The 25,117-nt window shown below is 41.8% G+C and overlaps 1 protein-coding gene across 2 annotated transcripts in view; it reads right to left on the bottom strand.

The window, feature by feature from the left end:
• Positions 1-25,117, bottom strand: part of LOC122543361 (STE20/SPS1-related proline-alanine-rich protein kinase-like) — a 109,855-nt gene that overhangs the window by 67,184 nt on the left and 17,554 nt on the right. Inside the window, exons 1-7 of one of the 2 annotated variants that reach the window (XM_043681986.1) lie at positions 23,076-23,786; positions 16,767-16,879; positions 14,858-14,966; positions 14,487-14,628; positions 7,339-7,394; positions 6,016-6,125; positions 1,423-1,524 (exon numbers count right to left, since the gene is read on the bottom strand). In XM_043681986.1, the coding sequence (XP_043537921.1) occupies positions 1,423-1,524; positions 6,016-6,125; positions 7,339-7,394; positions 14,487-14,628; positions 14,858-14,966; positions 16,767-16,781 (534 nt within the window). In that variant the 5' untranslated portion in view covers positions 16,782-16,879; positions 23,076-23,786. Of the gene's footprint in view, positions 1-1,422; positions 1,525-6,015; positions 6,126-7,338; positions 7,395-14,486; positions 14,629-14,857; positions 14,967-16,766; positions 16,880-23,075; positions 23,787-25,117 lie in introns of those variants that run through there. The other variant, XM_043681985.1, reaches the window with a different exon arrangement.

Consider the following 25,117-nt stretch of genomic DNA (forward strand, 5'->3'; position numbering starts at 1 on the left):
CCTTCCTAACCTGCAATCTTCTTCCTGACCTCTCCGCCCCCACCCCTACTCCGGCCTATCACCCTCACCTTAACCTCCTTCCACCTATCACATTTCCAACGCCCCTCCCCCAAGTCCCTCCTCCCTACCTTTTATCTTAGCCTGCTGGGCACACTTTCCTCATTCCTGAAGAAGGGCTCATGCCTGAAACGTCGATTCTCCTGCTCCTTGGATACTGCCTGACCTGCTGCGCTTTTCCAGCAACACATTGTCTGTCTGTCAGACACCTGTGGATGAAGTTGCAGGGATATCTATTCTGGGCAAAGACTTTGTAGAGGTATTCTTCTTCAAGCTCTGGAGTGCTGCAATATGTTGTAGCCCTTTTGAACAGGGTCCTAACGCAGCTTCTTTTGTGTGTGTTTTTGGGTGGTTATTTGTATAACTCAGGATCTGCAAACCAACTTCCCAGCTTGCGAATATACCCAAAACAACTGCAACCAGCACCTGAGCTACAAATCTTTACACAAACCTTGAACAAAGAATAATGTCACACCAAAAGCAAGCTACACTCGCAACAGCAAACTACTTCTGGCTTCAGAAGTTTTAACGGGTGTAAGTGACAAAATCAAGGTGAAATGGCAGAGAGCCAGAGTTTATTTTGACAAGACTCTTAAACTATTGCCAGATTGAGAATTGGAGAGATAGTAGAAGTGCAAATATCAACAATCTCAACAAAAGCCAAGCCAAATGACAACTTGGGACCTGTGTAGAGCAGTTGGTCACCTCAATTGTGGAATTCATGGAAGTGAATGACCAGATAAATTGTTGCAACGGCAGGCACATAGCCAAATGTTGAGAAGCTTTTCCTCAACTGCAGACAGATGATCAGGAAGATATTAATTCATTACCTGCACAATCTACAGATTAACCATCGGACCCAGAGGTCCATAACAATAGATATGGAATAACAACTGCAACAACAAATAACATGGGAATGACACTCAGATGAACATCACCCAGATGAACAGCCAACATAAACATGCACACATTCCATTACGAAACCAGCACTATTTAAAAATTATGTACGCAATGAATTATGCAAAGACTGAGAGTAATGAACTACAAATGCATGAGAGCAGCTGTGTATATATTGGGTAACTTGGGCAACTCAAAATGTACACAATAATGCAAGCAATTTATTTTTTGTATAAATATACATTCATGTACAAATGTTCTGGTCTGCCATAGTCACTTAACCTTTAAGATGAGGCATATTCACTGCAAGCAACCATTTTACTGAAACTTCTATTAATTCTGGTTGTGGTTGTACTCAGAACATGCAAGATCCCAGATTCTGTATCCGATTTAGTCCCAGATATCTGAATACTTCTATCCAAGGTATCCAGCGTTTTGAAAAAAAGCTGTTTAAAGGTTTGCTCTCACCTTCATCGGTGGGTACTTGTGATATGGTGCTGTTCCGGTTGCCAATTCAATCGCTGTTATTCCAAAACTCCAGATATCTGCTTTGAAGTCATAACCTCGCACCTGTAATTAAAAAGAAAATGAGAAATCAGTCTGCAACTGCCACAAGCATGAGGAAAGCAAGATGTGTGCAAAATTTATGTGCTCTACTGCTGTAATAACATCTGCTGGTATCAAGTGGTTTCTGATTTACAGCAAGATTATCTGCAGAGATCAATTGAAGCAAAATACTAAAGATACTGGAAATCTGAAACAGAAACCAAAATTGATGGAAACACTCAGCAGCTCAGGTAGCATCTGAGGAGAGAAGGAGAGTTAATGGATAAGGTCAATGACATTTCATCAGAAGTAATAAAATAAACCCATTTGTGAATAATCTTTTCTCAAACAATTACGGATTAATTTGAACAAAAAGGATCTTGTTTCACACTGAAACATACATATGTGTCCCATCCAATGCTTTACTTGAAGAAACAACCACTATTTATACCATTTCAGGTTTTGGTACTTGTTCTTTGGAGATTAAAGATGCTTTTACAAGAGTAAAATATAACGGAACATCTTTGCATTTTACTACATTCAACATTGATGACTTCCCTGCAGCCATCTTTAGATGAATTCAGATAGCCTTTCCATACTTTATAATGCATCCATTCCATGCTTTATGATGGACCCATTCCCTGTTTTATAACAATCTTTCCCATACTATGGGTATATTTATTACACATCCTGTAATTGATCCATCCCATCTTCTCATTATTTGCTTTGTGACAGATGTGAGTCTTGCAAGTATTTCATTAATGGGCTAGGAGCTGCAGGAATATCAGTTATGTGATCAGCTAAATAAACAGCTATGATGGTAAAGTCTGAGCATATGTCTAAGCATGATGTATTACTTTTGAACAGAAACATTATGCATGCACATCATATTCACTACATAATACTACCAAGATGAGTCTTGCCTGACATTTTTTATTCTTAAATTGTGGATGTCAGTGACCAGATCAGAATTTATTACTCATCCCTAGAGGGCATCCCTAGAGAGCTCCCCAGAGTCCAAAAAAAGTCTGTTCAATGAAATATTTGACAAGAAGTGCAATTTATTTTAATATTTCAATAATATAAATGCAGCTTGCTGGAAGTTTATGTTACAAATTCTCAATGAGGCAGGATTTTAAATTTGCCAGCTCACAAAGGAGAGGATACAAAGTTTAATTGCAGAAATGTTATTATGGGGCTATGTTTTCAGCCAATGCAGCTGCAGGGGGCGCACTCAGCTCAGCACTCAGTTACAGTGTCACTGCACTCCACCACTTTCTAATAGCAAAGTGTAGAACACCAAAAATGTTTACTCCCAAAAGACTAAAGACATTGCTAAAGACGTTCAGCCAACTAATCGACCTATATTCTCTACTCTTTAAAATGTGTTGATGATTTAATGCAATTATAAGGTTTAAGTAAAAACAGATTTATTGTGCAGCGCATCATCAGCTCCCCAGAGTCCAAAAAAAGTCTGTTCAATGAAATATTTGACAAGAAGTGCAATTTATTTTAATATTTCAATAATATAAATGCAGCTTGCTGGAAGTTTATGTTACAAATTTTCAATGAGGCAGGATTTTAAATTTGCCAGCTCACAAAGGAGAGGATACAAAGTTTAATTGCAGAAATCGGGATCTACCTTGTGCCGTTCACACACCAACAGCAAACAAAGCAGTGAGATGGCAGCAAAGGAGTAAGCAAGTGGGTTCAACAGACAATGGACACACAGTGATGACATCAGCTCCATTACACATGTGCCGACAGACACAGTGGATTTTGACTTCCAGTTCCAGGCACACAGTGATGATATCTGCGGCATCAAATTCCTGTTCCTGACTGGTGCAGGAGACACAGTGAGTCGGGCATCAGTCACAGAGCACATTTCCGTCCCTAAAGAACATTAGTGGACTAGTTGGGTTGTTATGGCAATTCAACAGTGTCACGGTCATTTTTACAGATACTAGTATTTTCTCTTAATTCCATATTATATTTCAAATGCTGCAATTTCACAATGGCATGGTGGGATTTCAACTTGCTCTCCCAATTATTAGTCCAAAAAGTAACTAGCATTGTATCCAGTTAGAAGGGGACTGACGGAAAAGTGGGTTGAGATCAGAACCAGATCAGCCATGATCTTGTTCAACAATAGTAGAGTCGCAGATAGACAGGATAGTGAAGACAGCATTTAGTATGCTTGCCTATATTGGTCAGTGCATTGATTATAAGCGTTGGGAGGTCATGCTGCGGCTGTACAGTACATTGGTTAGGCCACTGTTGGAATACTGTGTTCAGTTCTGGTCTCCCTGCTATAGGAAGGGTGTTTTGAAACTTGAAAGGGTTCAGAAAAGATTTACAAGGATGTTGCCAGAGTTGGAGGGTTTGAGCTATAGGGAGAGGATGACTAGGCTGGGGCTGTTTTCCCTGGAGCATCAGAGACTGAGGGGTGATCGTATAGAAGTTTATAAGAGGGGCATGGTTGGGTAAATAGCCAAGATCTTTTCCCCATGGTAGCGGAGTCCAAACCTAGAGGGCACAGGTTTAGGAATGAGAGGAGAAAGATTTGAAAGGGACCTAAGGGGCAACCTTTTCACGCAGAAGGTGGTACATGTATGGAATGAGCTGTCAGAGGAAATGGTAGAGGCTGGTACAATTCAACATTTAAAAGGCATCTGGATGAGTATATGAATAGGAAGGCTTTAGAGGGATATGGGCTAAATGCTGGCAAATGGGACTAGATTAGGTTGGGATATCTGGTCAGCACGGGTGAGTTGGACCAAAGAGTCTGTTTCCGTGCTGTACAGCTCTATGACTCTGTTAACAGGCTTAAAGGACGAAAGGTCTACTCCTGCTCTGCATATGTCAGAGGTTGAAATGCAAGATACTGAATGGACTTGACAGGATGGATGCTGAAAGGATGTTTCCTTTTGTGGGAGACACAGATTAAAAATAAAGAGGTTTCTAGTTTAAGATTAGGATGAGAGGAATTATTTTCTCTAGTGTCACGAGCGTTTGAAACTCTCTTCTCTAGAAAGTGGAGGAGTCATTGAATATCTTTAAGATGGAAGCAGATGGATTCCTGACTCATAAATGGGTGAGAGGTTATCAGGGGTAGATGGCAATATGGAGCCAGGCCACAATCAGATCAGCCGCAATCTTATGAAAACACTAGCAGGCTCAAGAGACAAAATGGCCTATTCCCTCTCCTAATTTGTATGTTCCTACAAAGCCGTGGATTCAAGCCCCAGTCCAGAGACTTTAACACATTATTCAGTACGGTGTCAGAGCTTCACTGTCCAAAGAGCTGTATTTTTTGTTAAGGTATTAATCGAAGACCATGGTGGCTCTCTGAAGTTTATGCAAAAGATCCTACAGTAGTATTCAAAGAACAGGCAGTTCTCCTGGTGTAAAAACAGGAAGTGCTGAAAAAACTTCAGCAGGTTGAGGGAGAAATAGAACTAAACTTTGTGAATCCAATAGGATTCATTTTTCAAAACTGCAGGTCTCCTGGCATTCTTGAATATTTGTCCTTCAAACATTACTGACAACAAGTTATTTGGTCATTTATTGCAAAGCTGACTGTGGAGGCTTCTGTGCCCAAATTGGCTGCCACACTTCCTATGTTAGACAGCCGACTACACTTCAAAATAAAAATATTTAACTGACTGCAAGGTGTTTTGAGACATCTTGAGGTCATGTAAGGTGCTTCATAAACACAAGTTATTTCTATAATGCAATCTGGCTGTTGATTTGTGCTTACCAAGGCAAGTAATGTCAATGAAGGAGAATCACACCTTTTCCACATGGACCGTCTACTATCTACCTTAACGAGATCAATGAGGACTCTCACATTGTGGATAACATCACCTCCAGAAAAAAGCTCCCTTTTAATGTATCCCAATAACATATTGCACATTAATTGCAGAAGTGTGCCACCTACTGTACTAGTATATTAGATCCACTTCTTGGGAGTAATGTCACTGATAACAATCCCAAATTAGTTCAATTTCAGATTTTTAGAGCTGTCAAGATACAAGACATTGATTCCAACAGTATTGAAAGGATAGAGTTAGAGATCAACAGCACAGAAAAAGGCCTTTCAGCCCACCGAGTCAGAGAAGAACAAGCGCCTAATTTTCTAATCCCTTAGTCCATAGCTTTGTATACCTTGGCTTCACAAGTGCACATCTTAATAGTTCTTAAAAATGTTATGAGGGGTTCTGCCTTTCCTACCTTAGAGGTAGTGAGTGATAGTGCACCAATACCCACCAATTTCAGGAAACATGAATCCCAATTTTAACCTAACACACCTCATGGAAACTAGACAGATTTGTATGGGTCACCCATTTACCCATTGTCTTATTTTCCTTGCCAGGCAACAGGGTCAGGACATCTGTAAATCTTAACAGACACTTAACAGGCTTCATTCAAACTGGAGTTTAGATTTTCTAACAGTAGAAATAATGTAAAACTATGCAACTATTTTAACAAAGATTTTACTTGAAACCTAGTTACCTGTTCCATCACTTCTGGGGCCATCCAACATGGAGTTCCAACAAAGGTTTTACGCACTTTATTTCTGGTCATATCTCCACCAGCAGCTAGAAAGGCACTGACTCCAAAATCTAACAAGGAAGAAGTCAAGTGGTACATTGTTGTGAGAGAAATGATTTACATCAGTAACTCTTACCACTCGTAATACCTCCATAGATTCACCCCTTCCAATTCTTATCAGTGTGACCTCCTCTGATCCTTCAACCCTCCAAGAACAATGAGGGGAGCTCTGCTTAAAGACCTATTTTTGGTTTGTTGTCTCATTCAGAGCACATGATGATACTAACTGGAAATGGTTTTTACAAGTTGGAAGGTTTTGAAAGGCCTCTCTTATCCATACCTTACGGTTTGACTTTGATTTGTAACCCACTTTGACTGGGGGTAACTGACTTAGTATGATTTGTTTGGATTACAACTCATTGACTGCAATGGAAATAAAAGTGGGAGATATATAAAACAGGCTATTGCACAAAGCTAAGGCCATATCATTGTTTTCAAAGTAGATGCACTGAATATTTTAATTTTCAATTTATCAATGAGATTAAACAATGAGGATTTTATGATTTGTGAGTATAATCAGCAAACCAATCAATATCAACAGCATAAGAGCAGACTGTGAATCCATCATGACCTTTTGGTTTTGCATCACATATACTTTGCCTACAGGTCGTGACTAGAGATGCTTTGTTACAAGAAGTCATGTTTTAAACATGATCCATTTTGTTATACTTCTGATAATCCTCTATTAGTTGATATAAAATAACTAACAGGAGAAGCACATTCAGGGAATTATTTTGAAATTACTGTACAAAGATTAGATTAGATTAGATTCCCTACAGTGTGGAAACAGGCCCTTCAGCCCAACTAGTTCACACCAACCCTCCGAAGAATAACCCACCCAGACCCATTCCCCTCAACTAATGCACCTAACTCTACAGGCAATTTAGCATGACCAAGTCACCTGACCTGCACATCTTTGGACTGTGGGAGGAAACCGGAGCACCCGGAGGAAACCCACACAGACACTGGGAGAATGTGCAAACTCCACACAGACAGTCGCTAAAGGCTGGAATCGAATCCAGGTCCCTGGCACTGTGAGGCAGCAGTGCTAACCACTGAGCCACCGTGCCGCCCCAAACTTAAACGCCGGGCAGCGCCCGTAGTTAGCGAGCCGCGAATACGTAACTAGAAGGATTTGAGTGAAATCGAAGTAACTACAGAGCTAAAGTCGGCGCCAAAGCATTGTGGAGAATGTGGGCTTTACTACTGCTTTTATAAACTTACCTGCAATTTGTATAGACCCATCATCACCAAGCAGAATATTACCGGCTTTAACATCCCTGCAATTGAAAAACACATTCAAGCAATGTAAATATTGAAAGATTAGAAGGATTATTTTTGAAGATTCATTTTGTGTCCCTCCAATTTTTTTCCATGCTGTTTCAGGTTATCCCGCAATTGTTTAATGTTGCTGATGGCCCTCCTTGCATGAGAGTCCATACTGACCAGCTAGCAGAACCCTTGCCAAATTATAATATGCTGGATTCCCAAAAAACCTGAACTGGGCACAAAGATGAAGGAGCAGAACTAGACCATTCAGCCGATCAAGTCTACTCCACCATTCAATAAGATCAAAGCTGATCTAATAACCCTCAATTTCACTTTTCTGTGTTTTCCCCAAGACTATGCTCCCTGGTCCTAGACTCTCCAACAAGAGTAAACAAGCTTTCTATATCTCCCCTAAACCATCTCCTCTGTTTTAACAATGATACCTCACTTTCTTCTAAATTCCAATGAATGCAGGCCCAAACTACTCAACCTCTCTGATAAGAAAACTCCTGCATACCCAGAATCAACCTCGTGAACTTTCTCTGGACTGTGCCCAGTTCCCGCATACCTTTCCCAAGAATGAAGAGGAACAAATACTGTACACAGAGTTCCAGCTGTGGTCTGAACAGCTCCTTGTATTAGTTTTAGCAAAGTCTCCCTATTTTAATACTCCATGCCTTTGAAATAAAGGCCAACATTCCATTTGCTTTCCCTATCATCTTTTGAACTTGTTTGCTCGCTTTTTGTGATATATGCACAAGGACCCCCAAATTCCTCTGTGCTCCAGCTTTCCTCCATTTAAGTAATATTTAGCTCCTCTATTCTTTCTATCAAAGTACATCATCTTGCCTTTCCCCACATTATAGTCCATCTGCCAAGTTTCTACCAACTCACCTAATCTGTCTATATCACTCTGTAGGCTCTTCGTGTCATCCTCTCTACTTGCCTTCCTACTTTTGTGTCGTCTACAAACTTAGAGATAGTACATTCACTTTCCTCATCCAAGTCATTAATATATATTGTAAATAATTGAGACCCAAGTACTGATCCCTGTGGCATGTCACTAGTTACAGGTTGTCATCTTGAAAATGCCCCCCCTTAACATAACTGTCTTCTATCAGTTGGTCAACCCTATATTCTTGCTAATATGCTACTCCAACACCATGAACTCTTAGCTTATTAAGTAGCCTTACATGTGATACCTTATTGAATCTGAAATAACTGCACAAAGGCTGGTATCCCATCACCAAGTCACCTTTGTGTACAGTTCACTGGCTGTGTGGCCAGCCAGCTCGGAGTCAGTCCCCTGAACTGAGAAGATTCTAAATCTCCTGGTTAAATTTTTTTTTCTCTTTACCCCCACACTACCGCCTAACTATGGTAGTGCTTATATTTTCCCCATCACCCATGCTGTGTGTATGTGCAGGTGTGAGACACAGTGAAAGAATACAGGTATATAAATCTTTATTCAATTTCCACCACCAGGAAGAAAGCAAACACCCGAGTGGCCAGTGACAAGCACTGCCCTTCACATCAAAGGGCAGTGCTGTGTGATCAAAACAGTGAAGGGGAGGGTAGGGACTAAATCAAAATAGAGTTGGAGAGGGAAATAATGCACTCCACTCCCTGCGGCGCCCACGTCTCCCTGAAAATCTCGAGGGTGTTGGTGGATACCGCATGCTCCTTCTCCAGGGACACCCGGGCAATCTCCTGTTTATATTGGTCAGCCAGGGTTTGCCTGATTAGCCCAGGTTAACAATCCCAATCAAGGACCTCATAGTTAACAAGATCCAGCTGGTTCCAATCATTACATATTTCCCCCCACATCCCTCCACCCCCTCATGTCCGGGGATGTCTCTTACAGCTTTTCTTGAGACATTTTTGCCCCACGTCCAGTTCCTGTGACTCGGACTCTGAGGTGAGTGGTGTTACCAGACCATAGTCCATCTCTTGCAACCGGAGCTTCTCGGGAGAGTTTCCTCTTCTTCTTCCGGTGATAACAGTATTGAGGCTACATCCATCTCAGACGCTTAAGTTTCCTTGACACTAGATGGAGGAGGAGAATCTGCGGTTTCTGACAGGCCTTCTGGCTGTTCTGAGGGGCTGGGTATGTTTTGCTCCTGCCCGATGTGTGAGGTAACAGCTTTCAGGTGATCCAAGTGTTTGTTCAGGACTGTATCACCTATCCGAGTTTGTAAGTCACGGGACTTGACCTTGCATCAACCTCACCTCGTACCCATACAGGGTCAATTCCATGATTCTGGCATCACACTTCGACACCTGAATGAAATTGTCCCTCAGGCTTAGAGGAGGCATGCCGTTTCACCCTTCACCTCCCCACCATGTCTGGGAATATCCGAGTCTTCTCCTCATCAGCAACTCTGCTGGAGCTGTCCCTGTTGTTGTGTGCAGGATGGTCATATATCTGAACAGGAACCGAGACAGTTTGGCATTGAGGGACACTGTGGGCTGTTTCTTTAAGCCTATCTGCAATGTTTGGATTGCTCTTTCTTTGAGACCATTGGACGATGGATGATATGGAGTTGTCCTTATGTACTGAATGATATTTGACTTTAGGAAATATTCAAATTCTCTGCTGGTAGATGACGTCCCATTGTCCGTGACCAATACCTCTGGGAGACTGTGTATCATGAACGATGTCCGCAGCTTCTCAATCGTCATCCCCGAGTTTGCTGAATGGACTTTATGCACATCCAACCACTTTGAGCGGGTGTCCATAATGACCAGGAACATTGAGCCCATGAAAGGATCAGCTTTGTCAACATGCAGCTGAGTTCAGGGTTTACCCAGCCATTCCCACGCATGTGGGGGGGGCCACTGATGGTAATTTTTGTCCTTGTTGGCACTCTGGGCACTGCCCCACCAATGCAGCTATGTCGGCATCCAATCCTGGCCCCAGACATAGCTTCTTGCTAGCATCTTCATTCTGGAAACCCCTGGATGACGTTGGTGGAGTTCAGCCAATTTCTGGTCGTGATCTTTACTCAGGACAATCACCCTTGCTGCCCACAGTAATATGCTGCCCTCTACGGTGATCTAGTCTTGCCTGGTCCAGAAGGTTTCAATCTGGGTTGTGATGGCCCTTCGGTTTCCCCCATTACCACCAGCTGTTTTAGTTACACGAGGACAGGATCTTTGTGTCCGCAGTCAGATATTCTGAGTTTATCACCAAAATGAACTCTTCTGGGGAGGGTACCAACAGTGGAATACCTGCCAGTGGGAAGCAGCTCAAGGCATCTGCATTAGCCACTTGGCTTCCTGGACGGTGTTCCAGTTTGTACTTTTACGTGCTGAGAATAAGGGCCCACGGCCGAATTCTCCCGGAGGTTACGGGCAGCACCGCCATGTCTTCCTTCAGTAGCCCTAGCAAGAGTTTGTAATCTGTCACTATGACAAATTCCTTTCCATAAAGGTATTGGTGGAACTTCCTCACACCAAAGATGACTGCCAAACCTTCCTTCTCTATCTGGGCATATTTACGTTCTGTATCAGCCAAAGTCTGGGAAGCATATGCTATCGGGTGTTCCTCTCTGTTGGGCCAGCAGTGAGCCAACACTACCCTGATACCAAACGGGGAGGCATCACATGTCAGCACCACCTCTCACTTTGGATTGTCGTGGACCAACAGCTTAGATGACAATTGCTGCTTTTTCACATCCCTAAAGGCTACTTCTTGGCTACGCGACCATTTCCAAGGCTGACCCTTTTTCAATAGCAGGAGTAAGGTTGCCAAGATGGAGGCCAGGTTACATATGAATTTTCCGTAATAATTCACGAACCCAAGGAAAGACCTAAGGTCCAGTGCGGACGTGGGAGCTGGGGCTCCTTTAATTGTCCTCACGTTCTCTTCCAACGGGTGTTACCTGGTTTTAACTCTTTAACCCAGGTAGGTCACTTGCTGTGCCTGGAGCACACATTTTTCCCTTATAAGGCGTACACCTGCCTGGGAGAAATGCCTAAGCACTATGTTCAAGTTCTCCAAGTGCTCTTTATTGGTCTTCCCTGTTATTAGTACGTCATCCAGAAAAACGGCGGTAGCCCTTGTAAAAATGTTCTCCATGGTCCGCTGGAAAACGGGTGCAGGCTGATGATACCCCAAATGGCAGTCTTGTATATTGATATAAACCCTTCTGGGTATTAATTGTAGCGTACCTCTGGGACTCCTCTCCAACTGCAATTGCAGGTAGAAATGGCTCACGTCCAGCTTCTTGAAGGACACCCCCCTCGGCCAACTTTGCGTACCAATCCTCTATGTGAGGGATTGGGTCTTTATCCAGCTGTGAGAAATGGTTTACCATTTGCTTAAAATCCCTACAAAGGCGACCTCAGTGGCCAGGCTTCACAATCAGTACGGCCAGTGCTGCCCATTCTGCAAACTGAGCTGGTTTAATAATTCCTTCGCTCTCCAGCCTCCTGATTTCCACCTCTACTTTTATACACAAGGCAAATGGCCCCGGGAAGACCTTGCAAAATCTCAGAATTGCTTCCTGCAAACGTGTAAAATGGCTTTGGCCCCTTTGTTAGTCCCAAACCCTTCCTGAAATACCCCTGGGTATTTCACTAGGTCTTCACTGAGGCAGCCATTTTCTGGTCAAATAATGTTAGGCCAATCCAGGTGAATCTTTTCTCACCTAATTCCACCCCAATAGGCTTGGGCCCAAGCCTTTTACTACCATCAGTGGTAACTGCACCAACTGCTTCTCATAGAAGACTGGAACCAAAGGCATACCCTTAATCTGTAAAGGTTCCCAATGTAAGTTCTCAGTCTGGCTGAGGTCTTGTGCAAACTTAAGGGTTGGAGTCCCAAGCGAACCTTGTTAAAGACCGATTCTGCAACCACAGATACAGCTGTGTTGGTATCCCCCTCCATGGGAACTGGGTGACCATTTAACCAAACATTCACTTTAATCAGTTCTGATGTGGATGTTGTTAAGCAATGTAACTGTTCCAAATCAGATGTAGGTGGGCGTTCCAGGGTGTGCACTTTCTTGGATACCGACCTATGAATTCCCTTACTCAGTTCAGGCCTTTAGGCCTCCTTTGCTGTCTTGTTACCACTTATCAGCAGCAACTACATTCACTTGCCGGATCTTGAAGAATGTTTTAACCATTTGGCCGAGGCTTGGATTTGTCTTGGCGTTCTGCTGTAGGCTGATCCAGGATACCTCTGTTCAGGATATGTACTGAGTAAGGCTATGAAATTGCCTACTGTGACAATGCTGCTCCTTTAACAAGGTTATACTGTCCTTGGTTTATTTTTCAGAGAGGTCATAAAAGCAGTGATTCCAAAACGTTTGGCTTTCGATGGGTTTTAGGGCCAGTTTGATTATAACTAACAGATGCTGCCTCAGGCAGAAGGCTTTCAAGTTTTAAGAAAGGCACTTGTACAATGCAAGGGGAGTAGCCAGTTGTCCCAGCTCAGCTTTTCTCTGGTTTGATGTGGTTTTGGCAGTCTCGCTATTCATAAGGACAGTGCAATGTCAGGTAGTAGGCAAACCTCAATATGTAATTAACTCAGCATCTTTGAAAACCTATATCAGATTTTTAAGAACCATTCAGTCGAGTGTTAGTAGATTGCATAGGACCATTACCGAAAATGAAAGTTCATCAATATATCCTCACAGCTATGGATGTGGCAACCCCATTTCCAGATGTTATTTGTTTAAGGACTATTAAAGCTAAGATAGCAATGGAAATGTTAACTTAGTTTTTTTTTGCTCATTGTAGCCTACTAATTGAAGTTCAGTCTGATCAAGGTTCTCACTTTGGCCTAGTGTTTTCCAGGGCATAAATGGAAATTTGGGTGTAAAACAATTGAAGTCAACTGTATTTCATCTGCAAACTGTTTTTATTATTTGCTACCAGACATCCTTAGAATGACTCTTCAGGGGTTTTCCCATTTGAATTAATCTATGGCCATGATATAAGAGGTTCATTAAAATTGATTTAATTGAAAATGTAAATCCCAAATAAAAGCATGATGCCAGAAATGTTTACCCCAATTCCACAGTGATTGTTGCAAGTGAATGTTCTTCAGGCACATCCTGTTTTCTCCCATCACCATTGAAATAAGTGCACAGAGGCAGGTATCCCATCGCCAGGTCACCCTTACATGTGCACAGTGCATTGGCTGTGGCCCAGCCAGCTCAGAGTCAGACCCCTGAACTGAGGAGACCTGGTTAACAACCCCAATCAAGGTTCTCGTAGTCAACAAGACCCAGGTGGTTCCAATCACTATCAGAACCCCTTCTGGAAATCCAAATATGTTACATCAACTGGATCCACTTTATCTGTCCTACTTGTTACCTCCTCAAACAAATTCTAATTCATTTTTCAGCATGATTTCCTTTTTATAAAGCCATTCTGACTCTGTTTGATCATATTTTTTTTTATAAATGCTCTGCTATTACATCCTGAGCTGATTCTGAAGGCATTTGTGTCAGCTAAGTCATTGGGTAGCACTCTCACCTCTGTCAGAAGGTTGTGGATTCAGGCTGCACTACGCTGTCTTGAGCACCTAATCCAGGCTCTTATTCCTGCTGCAATACAGAGGGAATGCTGTCTTTCAGATGAGATGTTAGACTGAGGTTTTAGATGGATCCCATGTCATTTTGATTTTAAAGGAGCAAGGGGTTCTCACCGATGCCCTGACTAATACTTAATCACTCAATCAAGATCACAAAAACAGATCACTTGTCATTATCATGCTACTATTTGTAAGAGCTTGCTGTGCGGAAACTGGCTGTTGTGTCTTCTTTATTACAACAGAAACTCTATTTTAAAAGTAATAAATTGGCTGTAGAATTAATTTACAGTAAAACTTGGGATGTCCTAGATTCAGAAAAGACACTACATAAATGCAAGTTCTTAATTTCTTTTTCACCATAAAATACTGACCAATGCTCTGAATTGTATGAAGGAATAACCAATATTTCAATAAGATTATCTGCAGCATCATGCTAAAGAGGTAGAAATAATATTCCTTGTTCATTTAAAATTACGAATTAAATCCGTCAGGATTAACACTGCCACCTGACTTCCCCTACTCAATTTGCATTAGAGATCAATACTTGAAAGTTTACCTGTGAATTTGTCCATTCCTATGCAGATAATCCAAGCCTTCCAACACTTCTTTTAACACTGTTGCTATTACTGGCTCATCTAGCACGCCAGTCTTGTGTTCATTGTTGCTGATTGTTCTCCTGATTATATCCAACATAGAGCCTGAAACAGGAACAAGAAATGCTGGGTCACCATGCACCCAAATACAACTGTCTTTCTCTTGCAAGCAACTTTGCTCACTCACCCTCTCTCACTCTAACCTGCTCTCACTTTCCAACTCTCCAATTCCCCGCGTGCCTTAAAATTTAAAATATCCCAATCTTGAATCTACTGAACTAATTAACATCCTGAGTGAAAGAATTTTTCCTCCTTTCTGTCTGAAATTTCTTACCTCCGCTCAGCAGCTTCATGACCAACCAGAGTTCATCCTTCACAACAAATGAGGTGAAATAGGTCACGACATTGGGGTGATTGCACTGACTCATGGCTTGAATCTCTTTCTGTTCAGGGAAAAACAAGGTGATCAACATTTTGCAGCGATATTTCAAAATGTGCAGTCCATGACAATCTGTCACAACCCAACATAAGCTGGAACTACAGAAGTTATCGCCATAACAAAACGCTTTGATCATTCCAAGCCGCTCACCATCTGACTTGGGAATGATTTGCCGTTCCTTCAGTATCACTGATTCAAAGTTCTGGAATTCTCTCCCTAACAACATTGTGGGTCTCACAGCACATGGACTGTAGCGATTCAAAAAGGCAACTTTTCATCACCTTCTCAAGGGCAGTTAGGGGTGGCAATAAATGCTGGCCCAGCCAGCGATGCCCACATCCCATAAATGAATACAAAAATCCCTAAACATATGCTGGAACAACAGTCAGTCAGTCATTCTCACACACACAAAAAAACACACTGATCATAACTCTTGTCCTCTAGATGCTTGATTAGGTATGGTCAAAAATCACACAACACCAGGTTATAGTCCAACAGGTTTACTTGAAAAACTACCTTTCAAAGCACTGCCCTGCATCACCTGATGCAGAAGCAGTGCTCTAAAAACTAGTATTTTCAAATAAACCCATTGGACTATAACCTGGTGCCATGTGATTTTTGACCTTGTCCAACCCAGTCCAACACTGGCACTTCCACATCCTGATTCGGTATGGGGAATTAGTTTTATGAAGGTGTAGGTGTGTACTGTACCTTTAAGAGACAGAGAGGAAGCTGGCAAGGACTGAAAGCAGAGAGTGTGCTGAACGAGTTAAAAATGTAACATTTGTTTGACATAAATAGCTGGTTTCGTGTTGCCATGGTACAAAACAAAATTCAAATTTGGCCAATTTAAATTATGCCCCAGAGACCAAAATCCAATGGAATTTGAATTTAATGTTTGGATGACATCAAACCAATGAAATGATCCAATGTTTTGAGGTATAAAACTGGACATTTTGAACAGTTAGGAGGAGAACTGCCAAGAACACCAACAAGTATGGACTGCTAGCAGAATAGCTCTCTGAAAGGTACTTGTCCATTAGAAATTTTGTGCAGCAGAACCCCAAAATCGACCCAGGAAAATCTACAGAGAAAGTTCGACATCCATAGATGACAACTGAGTTTGAAAGTGATTTGCTGTAAATTTAAGAGGGAATTTATCAGACCAATATTGTAGAGTGGGAGATAAAAGATAGGTTTAAGAGAAAGGAGTTGTAAACAGTTGTTTAATGTTCTCTTTTGGGCTTAAAGAATAAAATTGTTGATTTTTACTTTAAATAGTGACCTCTGGGATAGTTCGTTGCCTCTCGAAATTTAACAGATTACAGCACGAGGGGAGTTTCTCTGTGTGTCAGGTTTAAACTAGCAGAGGGGTTCACCCCATATAGTAACAGTAGATACCAGAAAGAATGCATATATGGGCTTCACAGTGAGGATAGGAATGAATCTCACCAAGAAGCCTTCAGCAGGTGCATGAAATGCTTATCTAGATTCACACATCAAAGCACAGTTTTCATAACTCCATGATGCAAACCAAGCTGACTGCCAAGCTAGAAAACACAGTTTAAATCTACAATTAACTGTGGCCTGTAATTTTATAGTAGATAAACTCTACCCATTGACCCTGTGACGGTCATTTAGTTTTGTTTTCTTGTCCTGCACCAACTCAGAGGTTGGCCATTGACTGGCTTCCAAGTTCTATCAATGCTGCCTTTCACTGGTGCAACATCTTGCAGCACCCCCTGTGGTGAGCATAAAACTTTGTCAATTCAAACCCTTCGGCAAATTCAGTGCCATAACTCACCAGGAGCTCGTCCATGCTGGTGTTGCATTTCTCCAGATTGATTCGCTTTATTGCCACCCTCTCCTTCTTGGGTTTGCAGAGAGCTGCTTGTACTACAGCAGTGGCCCCACTGCCTGCAGCAGGAAAAGAAGAGAAACTCACAAATAGCAATCACAAGGGGGGAAAAAAATCAGAATAAAAATCTCATCCAGCAAGCTGCTCTTGACTTTTCCAATAGTTTCCAGATTCAGCAAAGCTTCTTCCAGGCTAATCTTTTGACAGACGGTTATTTAACTCAAGGTTCAATTTTTCTTAACTGATTTACTATTGGGACAGACCCATGATCAGTGCTCTCTCTCTCCAGAGGTGATCTTTGAGCGAGCTTTCTGAACAATGATCAAATGCAAGTTGTTGTTGACAATTGTAAGGTATTCAGTTCACAGCAAGCTGCAGAATACAACGGAAAATCTAAACCACTTTGCATATGCCCAAATATACGTTCAATGTTTTTTTTGACAAGTCATTATCTTCATGTACTAGGACACAGGTTTGAACCTGTAATTTACAGGCATCAATTTCTTGATTTCAGAGATGCTACTGCAGAGAGGAAAGCAGAAACTAGGCTGTTTCAAGCAGAAAATTGGGGAGGGGGGAAATGGAAAGATTCAAATTGAGCCACTCTGTTACGAACATAGTCCCAAGGGTTTTACTAATGGATTTATTGACTGTCCCTTGTCTTAGCTAAAAGCTAAGCCTTGAACAAACTCATTCCTTAAGTGTGAGCATCCTCTTCCATGCAGGGACAGATCTGAGTTGATGCAATTAAACCTATGTTCAGCATTCTTGTGGCACTGGCTGTTGTCACAGTACCACACTGCCATTCAAAACTCCTGAAGAGATTCTTTAGTCTGTGTGTGATTGGTTTACCCCACAGCCCTTTCCCTACCTTTTAAAAAATGTCTTACAACAGTATCACCAGCCAATCCATTCTGATCCCACCATTTTTGTTACTAGCACTCAGTTAGTTACCTGGTCATTTTGAATTTGTTTCAAAGACAAAAGAAAATGCTGAGTCAATTTGTTAACTTTGGTTCAACAGTGGCATTTTCCATGCTGATTCAGAACATTAGGGGTTCAAGCTCCAGTCCAGAGACTACAGCCCCATAGCCTAGGCTTACATTCCAGTACGCTAAGTACTAAGGGAGTATTAAGCGAGTTGGGGGGTATCAGTTAGCTCAGTTGTCTGGTCAGCTGGTTTGCCAAGCAGAGTGATGACTGTTACTATGAAGGACTGTCCCTCTCAACCTCTCTCCTCACCTGAGGTGTGGTGATCCTCAGGTTAAACCACCACCAGTCATCTTTCTGATGAGAGAATGGGACTATGGTGACTTTACCTTTTTTTTTACTAAGAGAGTGTAGAACTAATGGGAGGTGTCATGTTTTGGGATGATGGAAAAGATTGTATAATATTAATATCTGAAGTACAGCAGGACAGTTCTTCCCAGCGGCCTGTCCAATATTTATTCCTGAATCAACACAACTAAAAACAGATTATCAGGTCATTTGCACATCGCTGTATGCTATTTCACCCAGTTTAACATGTTTCAAGAATGCTTGCTGTGAAGCATTTTAGAACATCCCGAGGACAGGAAATGCACTGCAGAACTGAATCTCTGTAAGTATTATAGGCCGTGTTTCCAAATTGATGTAGTAACATCACCCAGTTACTGCTGAACTGTGCAAGTGCCTTGTTCCTGTTAATTTGCTGTTAGCAGGAAGTTTGCTGAAATTCTGCATGTTTACCACTACAAGCATAAACTCCAACAGTGCACATAGGTAGGAGGTAGAAGGTAGAAGGTAAAGGAGCACAAGAAAATTCACACTTTCACTAGTGTGAGCTACAAGTTGCTTTTCAATCGCATTTATAACAGTGTCTACTCTTTAAAAGAATTTCACTAGCTGGAGGACATCAGGAAATCATGAAAAGCGCCATATAAATGGAAGTTTGTTTTTACCAAAATTAAGTACTTATAGACTGTCAACATTTCATCAACAACTATGGCGAGTGGAATACTTGGGAATGGATTATCCATAAAATAAATTGCAAACATTTCCTTCCCCACAGGTGTTGACTCTTTACTGGGGTGCAGTTTCACTGGTACAAAAGCAACGTGATGCACATGCTGGAAAATCTGAAATCAAAACAGAAAATGCTGAGCAATTCTGGGAGCACCTGTGAAACCGGAAAAAGAGTTACTGTGAACTCGTCTGAAATGTTAACTCTGTTTCTCTCTCCACAGAAACTGCCTGACCTGCTGGGTGCTTCTATTGTTTTCTGACAGGTGCAAGTCTCTCCTGGATATCTCACCCAACTGAAGCTTAACAATGAATATCGACAGACTATTCATCCTTGGAAGGGGTGACAGTCCTCTTGATCTCAGCAACATACATACCCCATGGGTTTCCCACTGGGTGCTGGGCTCCTGACTGACTTATTCTACCTTCCTAGCCCAGGGGGTCACAAATAGCTCCACGGCCCCCAGTCTGACACCAGCTATACTCATCCAACTCAGCACTAATCAGCAACTTAACCATTGCTGCTTCCTATGGCTCAGCTCCACAACAGGTAAGACACTGGGTAGTCACTGATAATTAATACTTAAAAAGAGCCAAAGACCCAAAATAAGAGGAGGAGAGACTCCAAATAAAAATGGCCCCAGTAGACACAATTTTTAAAAATGGCAATATATTATCAAAGCAATGAAGAAACATATTTTCTGCTTTCATAGCAAGAGTCTAGAAATAATTAGAGTGGTCCAACTCTGGTAAATAATGGTTCAATGTTTAACGTTCAGCTTTAATGGACCATTAATGATTGGAAGACTCCAACAAATCTGATAGCTGTGGCCTATGAACCACTGTCCGAGCACTTTGTAATGAGAATTAACTGTTCCTCTCCTCCCCAATGTTGCCCCAATGATTATGTTTATCTGTTAAGGTGGCATTCTGTTCAATAAGGTCACATTGCCAGAATTCCCACTGTTTAAATAAGCACGTCCCAAAGGTCTAAATGAGCAGCACTTGTTCGCCCCCAATTCTTGCCCTTAGGACGAGACCATGTTATCAAGGTTAGGAAAACCAGCAGCAAATAGCTGACTTTCTTTCATTTATTAAAATACTTTTGAGATTGTTTTACATATTTAACAAAGTGTTTTACTGTAATATCTGCAGTGTGACAGAAGCATACTAACCGTAAAACTTAAAATAGTAATTTCCCACTTCACGTTCTGCATGAGGGGCACATTTAAGTGCAGAATTAACTCAAGTGAATGGAATATCATACTTCATAAATTTTCAACACAAGTCCCCATAGGAAACACAAAGTCAGAAAATTATTCTTTTTAAATAAACGTTTGATCATTGCAGACTAATCTAACTTCTGCTCCAATTTTACAAATCCTGGACTAAAATATTAAACACAAAATATAATCTTAAAGTTTTTTAAAAATTAATCATATGAAAAAAAACTGCGTGAAGAAAAGCCCCTCAAACATAGAGTCATAGAGATGTACAGCATGGAAACAGACCCATCGGTCCAACCCGTCCATGCCGAGCAGATATCCCAACCCAATCTAGTCTCACCTGCCAGCACCCGGCCCATATCCCTCCAAACCCTTCCTATTCATATACCCATCCAAATACCTCTTAAATGTTGCAATTGTACCAGCCTCCACCACATCCTCTGGCAGCTCATTCCATACACGTACCACCCTCTGTGTGAAAAAGTTGCCCCTTAGGTCTCTTTTATATCTTCGAGAACTTAAACTCCCACACAGTACTCACAGTAAACTGACTAAATCACCACTCATAGCTACAGTGTTCTTCTATGACACTGAATACAAATATCACATAGATCCTTCATTTATTTCATTTTTTCTCAATGTTTTTACAATGTAAAATTAATTAGTCATTTGAATAGAAAAAGACCCAGTGCGATATATTTTTAAACAATTTATGTACAGACAGGTGCAGTTCCCACCCTGTACTGTCAAGCCTGAGTGACAGAAATGTGAACACCACTGGCTTGGTTATCCGGGTTCAGATCATATATGACCTTCTCAAGAAACCGTCCATCCATAGGCAAAGTCAGAATTATTCCAGAGAGTTTATTCATTCTTTCATGGGATATAGGCATCATTGGCAAGGCCAGAATTTACTCCCAATCCCATATGCCCTTGAATTAAGTGGCTTGTTTGCACAACTCAGAGTGCAATTAAGAGTCAAGCCCATTGCTGTTCTTCTAGAGTCACATGTAGGCCAGCCTAGGTAAGAATGACAGATTTCCTACCCTAAAGGACATTAGTGAATCAAATGGATTTTTACCACAATCAATGATAGTTGCTATGATCGCTCTCACTGAGACGAGCTTTATGTTCCAGATTTATTAACTTAATTTAAATTACACCAGCTGTCATAGTGGGGTTTGAACCAGTACATTAACCCCTGGATTACTAGTGCAGTGACATTACCACAGCGCTACCATTTCACCAAGACAATTATGCTGGGACAATTATAGACTTCTTCTTTCAGTAATCAATGCTTTCCTCCACACACATATTCAATGTCAAATGTATAGACCTTCTAGACATTTTGTCTCTAAGATTCAGACTGCCCATACAGTTGACTCAACCACGACGTCTTCGTTGTCTGGCATTCTTCTCAAAGTATCCTTGATTCCATGAAACTCTATAGCTTTCTCCTGACCTCTGCAACCCGCACCATGCTGACCTTTATCAATGCCCTCTCCACACAATTGGTATTCCTTGCCTCAATGTTCATTAATGGCTTCCTCTCAAGGGCATTGTTCCCTTCTTCTTTAACACTGCAGATATCAACTTCACCTCTGTGCTACTACTCTAACATATCCCAAAATGCCCAATGCATTTCCAGCAATATCTTTTCTTCCAGTCTCCACTTCCAATGTACCTGAATGTTTCAAGGTTAGACTATTACTTTTCCTAGTTTAGAGGTGTCTGTGCATGTGCTGATTATGTCTCTCCTCCACAGCTTTTGACTTCATGACTACCTCTATGTTAGACTGCTCATCAATGTCAGGTCACGGATGAGGAAGAATTTTACTTCATCAAATATTTTGAAGACTGAAAGTATCTTATTTAATTTCTGGCAAAAAGACCTATATCCTAGCCCTAATTCTGTTCCCTCTTCAGCTGTCCATTTGATTTGAATCAGAATAATTGCAACCTCGATGTTTTGTTTGACCACAGCTTATCAAACAACAAATCCTTTCCATCACCAAGACTGTTTACTTCTACCTCAGCAATATTGCTCATCTTAGCTGAAACCTTCTTGATGCTTTCTTTACCTACACACTCAACTCCACTGATGTCCTGTTCACCAGCCTCCAAGTGCCACATCACCCAAACCTCTACCATCTACATCCTGTCTCATCACCCCTTTGCTCATTGTCCCCCAATTCCACTATTTTCCTCCTTGCTCTCCTTTGACAAAATCCCTCTAAGGGCTTGTCCTTTACCAAATCCCTGAAGCTCTTTTCCTGCCTTTTAGAAAGCTTACCTTTTCCCAATGTGCTTTCAATCTAATTCTTGCTCCCTGTCCATTTTGTCCTTGCACCTTTGGACATCTATTACATTATGAATACTGTCTGAATGCAAGCTGTCATTCATCATTGCACCCATTATCATCATGACCTTTGTGTATTGCGTTATGTAGTCAGGTGCACCTTTCTTTTAAGTGAGTTGCTGACTCATGTATTATAATCTAAAGTTGTTTTAATCTTTTAGTACTTGATGGTTGGAACACGATTTTAATGTTGATTGTCTACTTTTATCAGCATCACAAAGTTTTATAAATACAACTATTTCAGGTACAGTAGACATGCTAAAATGAAAATCTCCTCAGCAAATGTCATCGCATAGCCAATGTGATAGATTCTGTAATGATGCATTATGGTGTGTAGCTAGTTAGCAGCAAGTCATATGATGAGTTGACAAGGTACAATTAGGTATCAGAGAGGACTGGATAGAAATCAGATGCTTATAGGGGTCGGATTCAGAATGAACTGTTGGTTGATTTTGAGCTGAGGAGGAAAGAACAGCTTGCTTCCTTTACAAGGAGTGAAGTGTTTTGTTAGACATCACTACATAGGATTCTTCCATGTCTAGCTCTCCATCAGCATCGATGCCTGCAAACATCACTGTCATGTCAGAGGAGGGGAAAGTCAACAGCAAGAACCTTCACCCTTGGGCAAAATCACAGCCAAGACATTTGAGCAGTGAGAGGACATCACACCTTTTCAAGGATCCTCCATAGAGCCACCTCAGGAAACAGCCAAGTCATTAGTCTGTGCATCTGAAAACACAAAGGGACACATTAGCCACAATGCACGGCAGGTTGTGCCCTCAACATCCTCTTTCAATAGCTTCAGCACACAGGGTGTGATCCAAAAACTTAGGGCAACAACAATATTTCACCACATGCATGGCAACTTCAATGCCTTGCATCATACTGTGCAAGTAAGGACACCTGAGCAAAGAGACTCACTGGTCAATTTGCTCATCCTCATTAATGTACAGCCAGTGACTCTCCCTCCATTCAGTGCTCCAATGAGTTGTTTGAAGCCCTGCCTGGCAGCATTGTTTGGGGAGGTTTTAATGCCAATGAGCCTAATGTGCTCCTTCCGTTGTTGCAGTATCCCTTCCCAGTGATTCAATGTGGCCAAACTCTTTGGACCAATCATTTCAACTTTGTTCTCTGTGATATGCAAATAAAGACAACATTTACTTTATTTATTACACAGGAGAAATCTTAGTAATTTACCTTTTAAACGTTAACGATTTAATCAACCGTTATTTTTCATCACTCCTGACTCCATCACCTGCTTTCCTCCTTGGTGCAGGACATCCATTATCATTTTCAAAAGCGATTGTAGCATGATAGATCTGTATCCAGCTCTTTCAGTTTCTGGTATGGTCCAGTACTCCATCCACTACAGTAGCAGGCTTTCCCTCATTGACACAATGTCAAAAACAACAATGAGTTCTTCAGTCAATGGCTCAACTGTATCTCAATCCATTTGGTCGTATTTGACATCCAACTGCAGATTCTGCTCAATTGAAGTCTCATCATTGCTGGAAGTGTTTTTTTTTCATTCCTTCACAGGATCCCTAGCAAGGCCATTATTACGGATCCCTAATTGCCCTCAGCTGAGTGGCATGGTTGGCAACTCAAAGAGCAGTTAAGAGACAATTACATTGATGTGGGTCTGGAGCATCACATCGGCCAGCCAAGTAGGAACAAAAGATTTCCTTCCCTGAAGGACATGGTCATCATTACTGATAGTAGTTTTTCAGTCCAGATTAATTAAATTTAAATTCTCAAGTGACCCTGGTGAGATTTTAACTCGGCTGCTGGATCATTGGTTCAGGTTTCTGGATGATTCATCCAGTAACATAACCACAATGCTACCATTCCCCTCACATATAAGCAGGTGAGGTAGCAAGCTGATTTACAAAAATACCAAGCCTTCCCCAAAAAGTACGACACCCTTCTCCTTAACCTCTTCAGCTGACTTCAAAAGGGAGAAGGGGACACAAAATTGTTCCACTTGCCTTGTGAAGCAAAAGAGCTGCATAAGTCATTGATCTCAATACTTTAGCTAAAAGACGAGTTCCTAGCAACATTCCAAATCAGACCACTAGGTTGTAATGGTCTCTCATCATCTGCTGCTGGAGTAATCAGCTCCTGACTATTTGACAGAACACTCACTCCTTGGAAGCACAGCCCACACCTTCATCATCAGAATATTCCTGGGAATTCCTCTACTAGCTACAGACATGATCCTTGCCATCAAGTGTGCTTTAGCTTCTACTTACTACTTAACTCTGAGGTTCAACCCAACATTGAACCTTCCACCCCACCAACCTCCGTACACATGGCATCATCCTCCGCCATTTCCGCCACCTACAAACGGACCCCACCACCAGAGATATATTTCCGTCCCCGCCCCTATCTGCATTCTGTAAAGACCATTCCCTCCGTGACTCTAGTCAGGTCCACACCCCCCACAACCCACCCTCCCCTCCTGGCACCTTTCCCAGTCATTGCAAGAATTGCAAAACCTGCACCCACACCTCCCCCCTTACCTCTGTCCAAAGCCCCAAAGGAGCCTTCCACATCCATCAGAGATTCACCTGCACTTCCACACATCATTTACTGTATCTGTTGCGCCCGCTGCAGTCTCCTCTACATTGGGGAGACAGGATGCCTATTTGCAGAATGCCTCATCGAACATTCTGCTTCTCCGGGACACACGCACGAAGCAACCCTACTGC

This window comes from Chiloscyllium plagiosum, chromosome 43 (assembly GCF_004010195.1).
Source record: "Chiloscyllium plagiosum isolate BGI_BamShark_2017 chromosome 43, ASM401019v2, whole genome shotgun sequence".
Classification (NCBI taxonomy): domain Eukaryota; kingdom Metazoa; phylum Chordata; class Chondrichthyes; order Orectolobiformes; family Hemiscylliidae; genus Chiloscyllium; species Chiloscyllium plagiosum.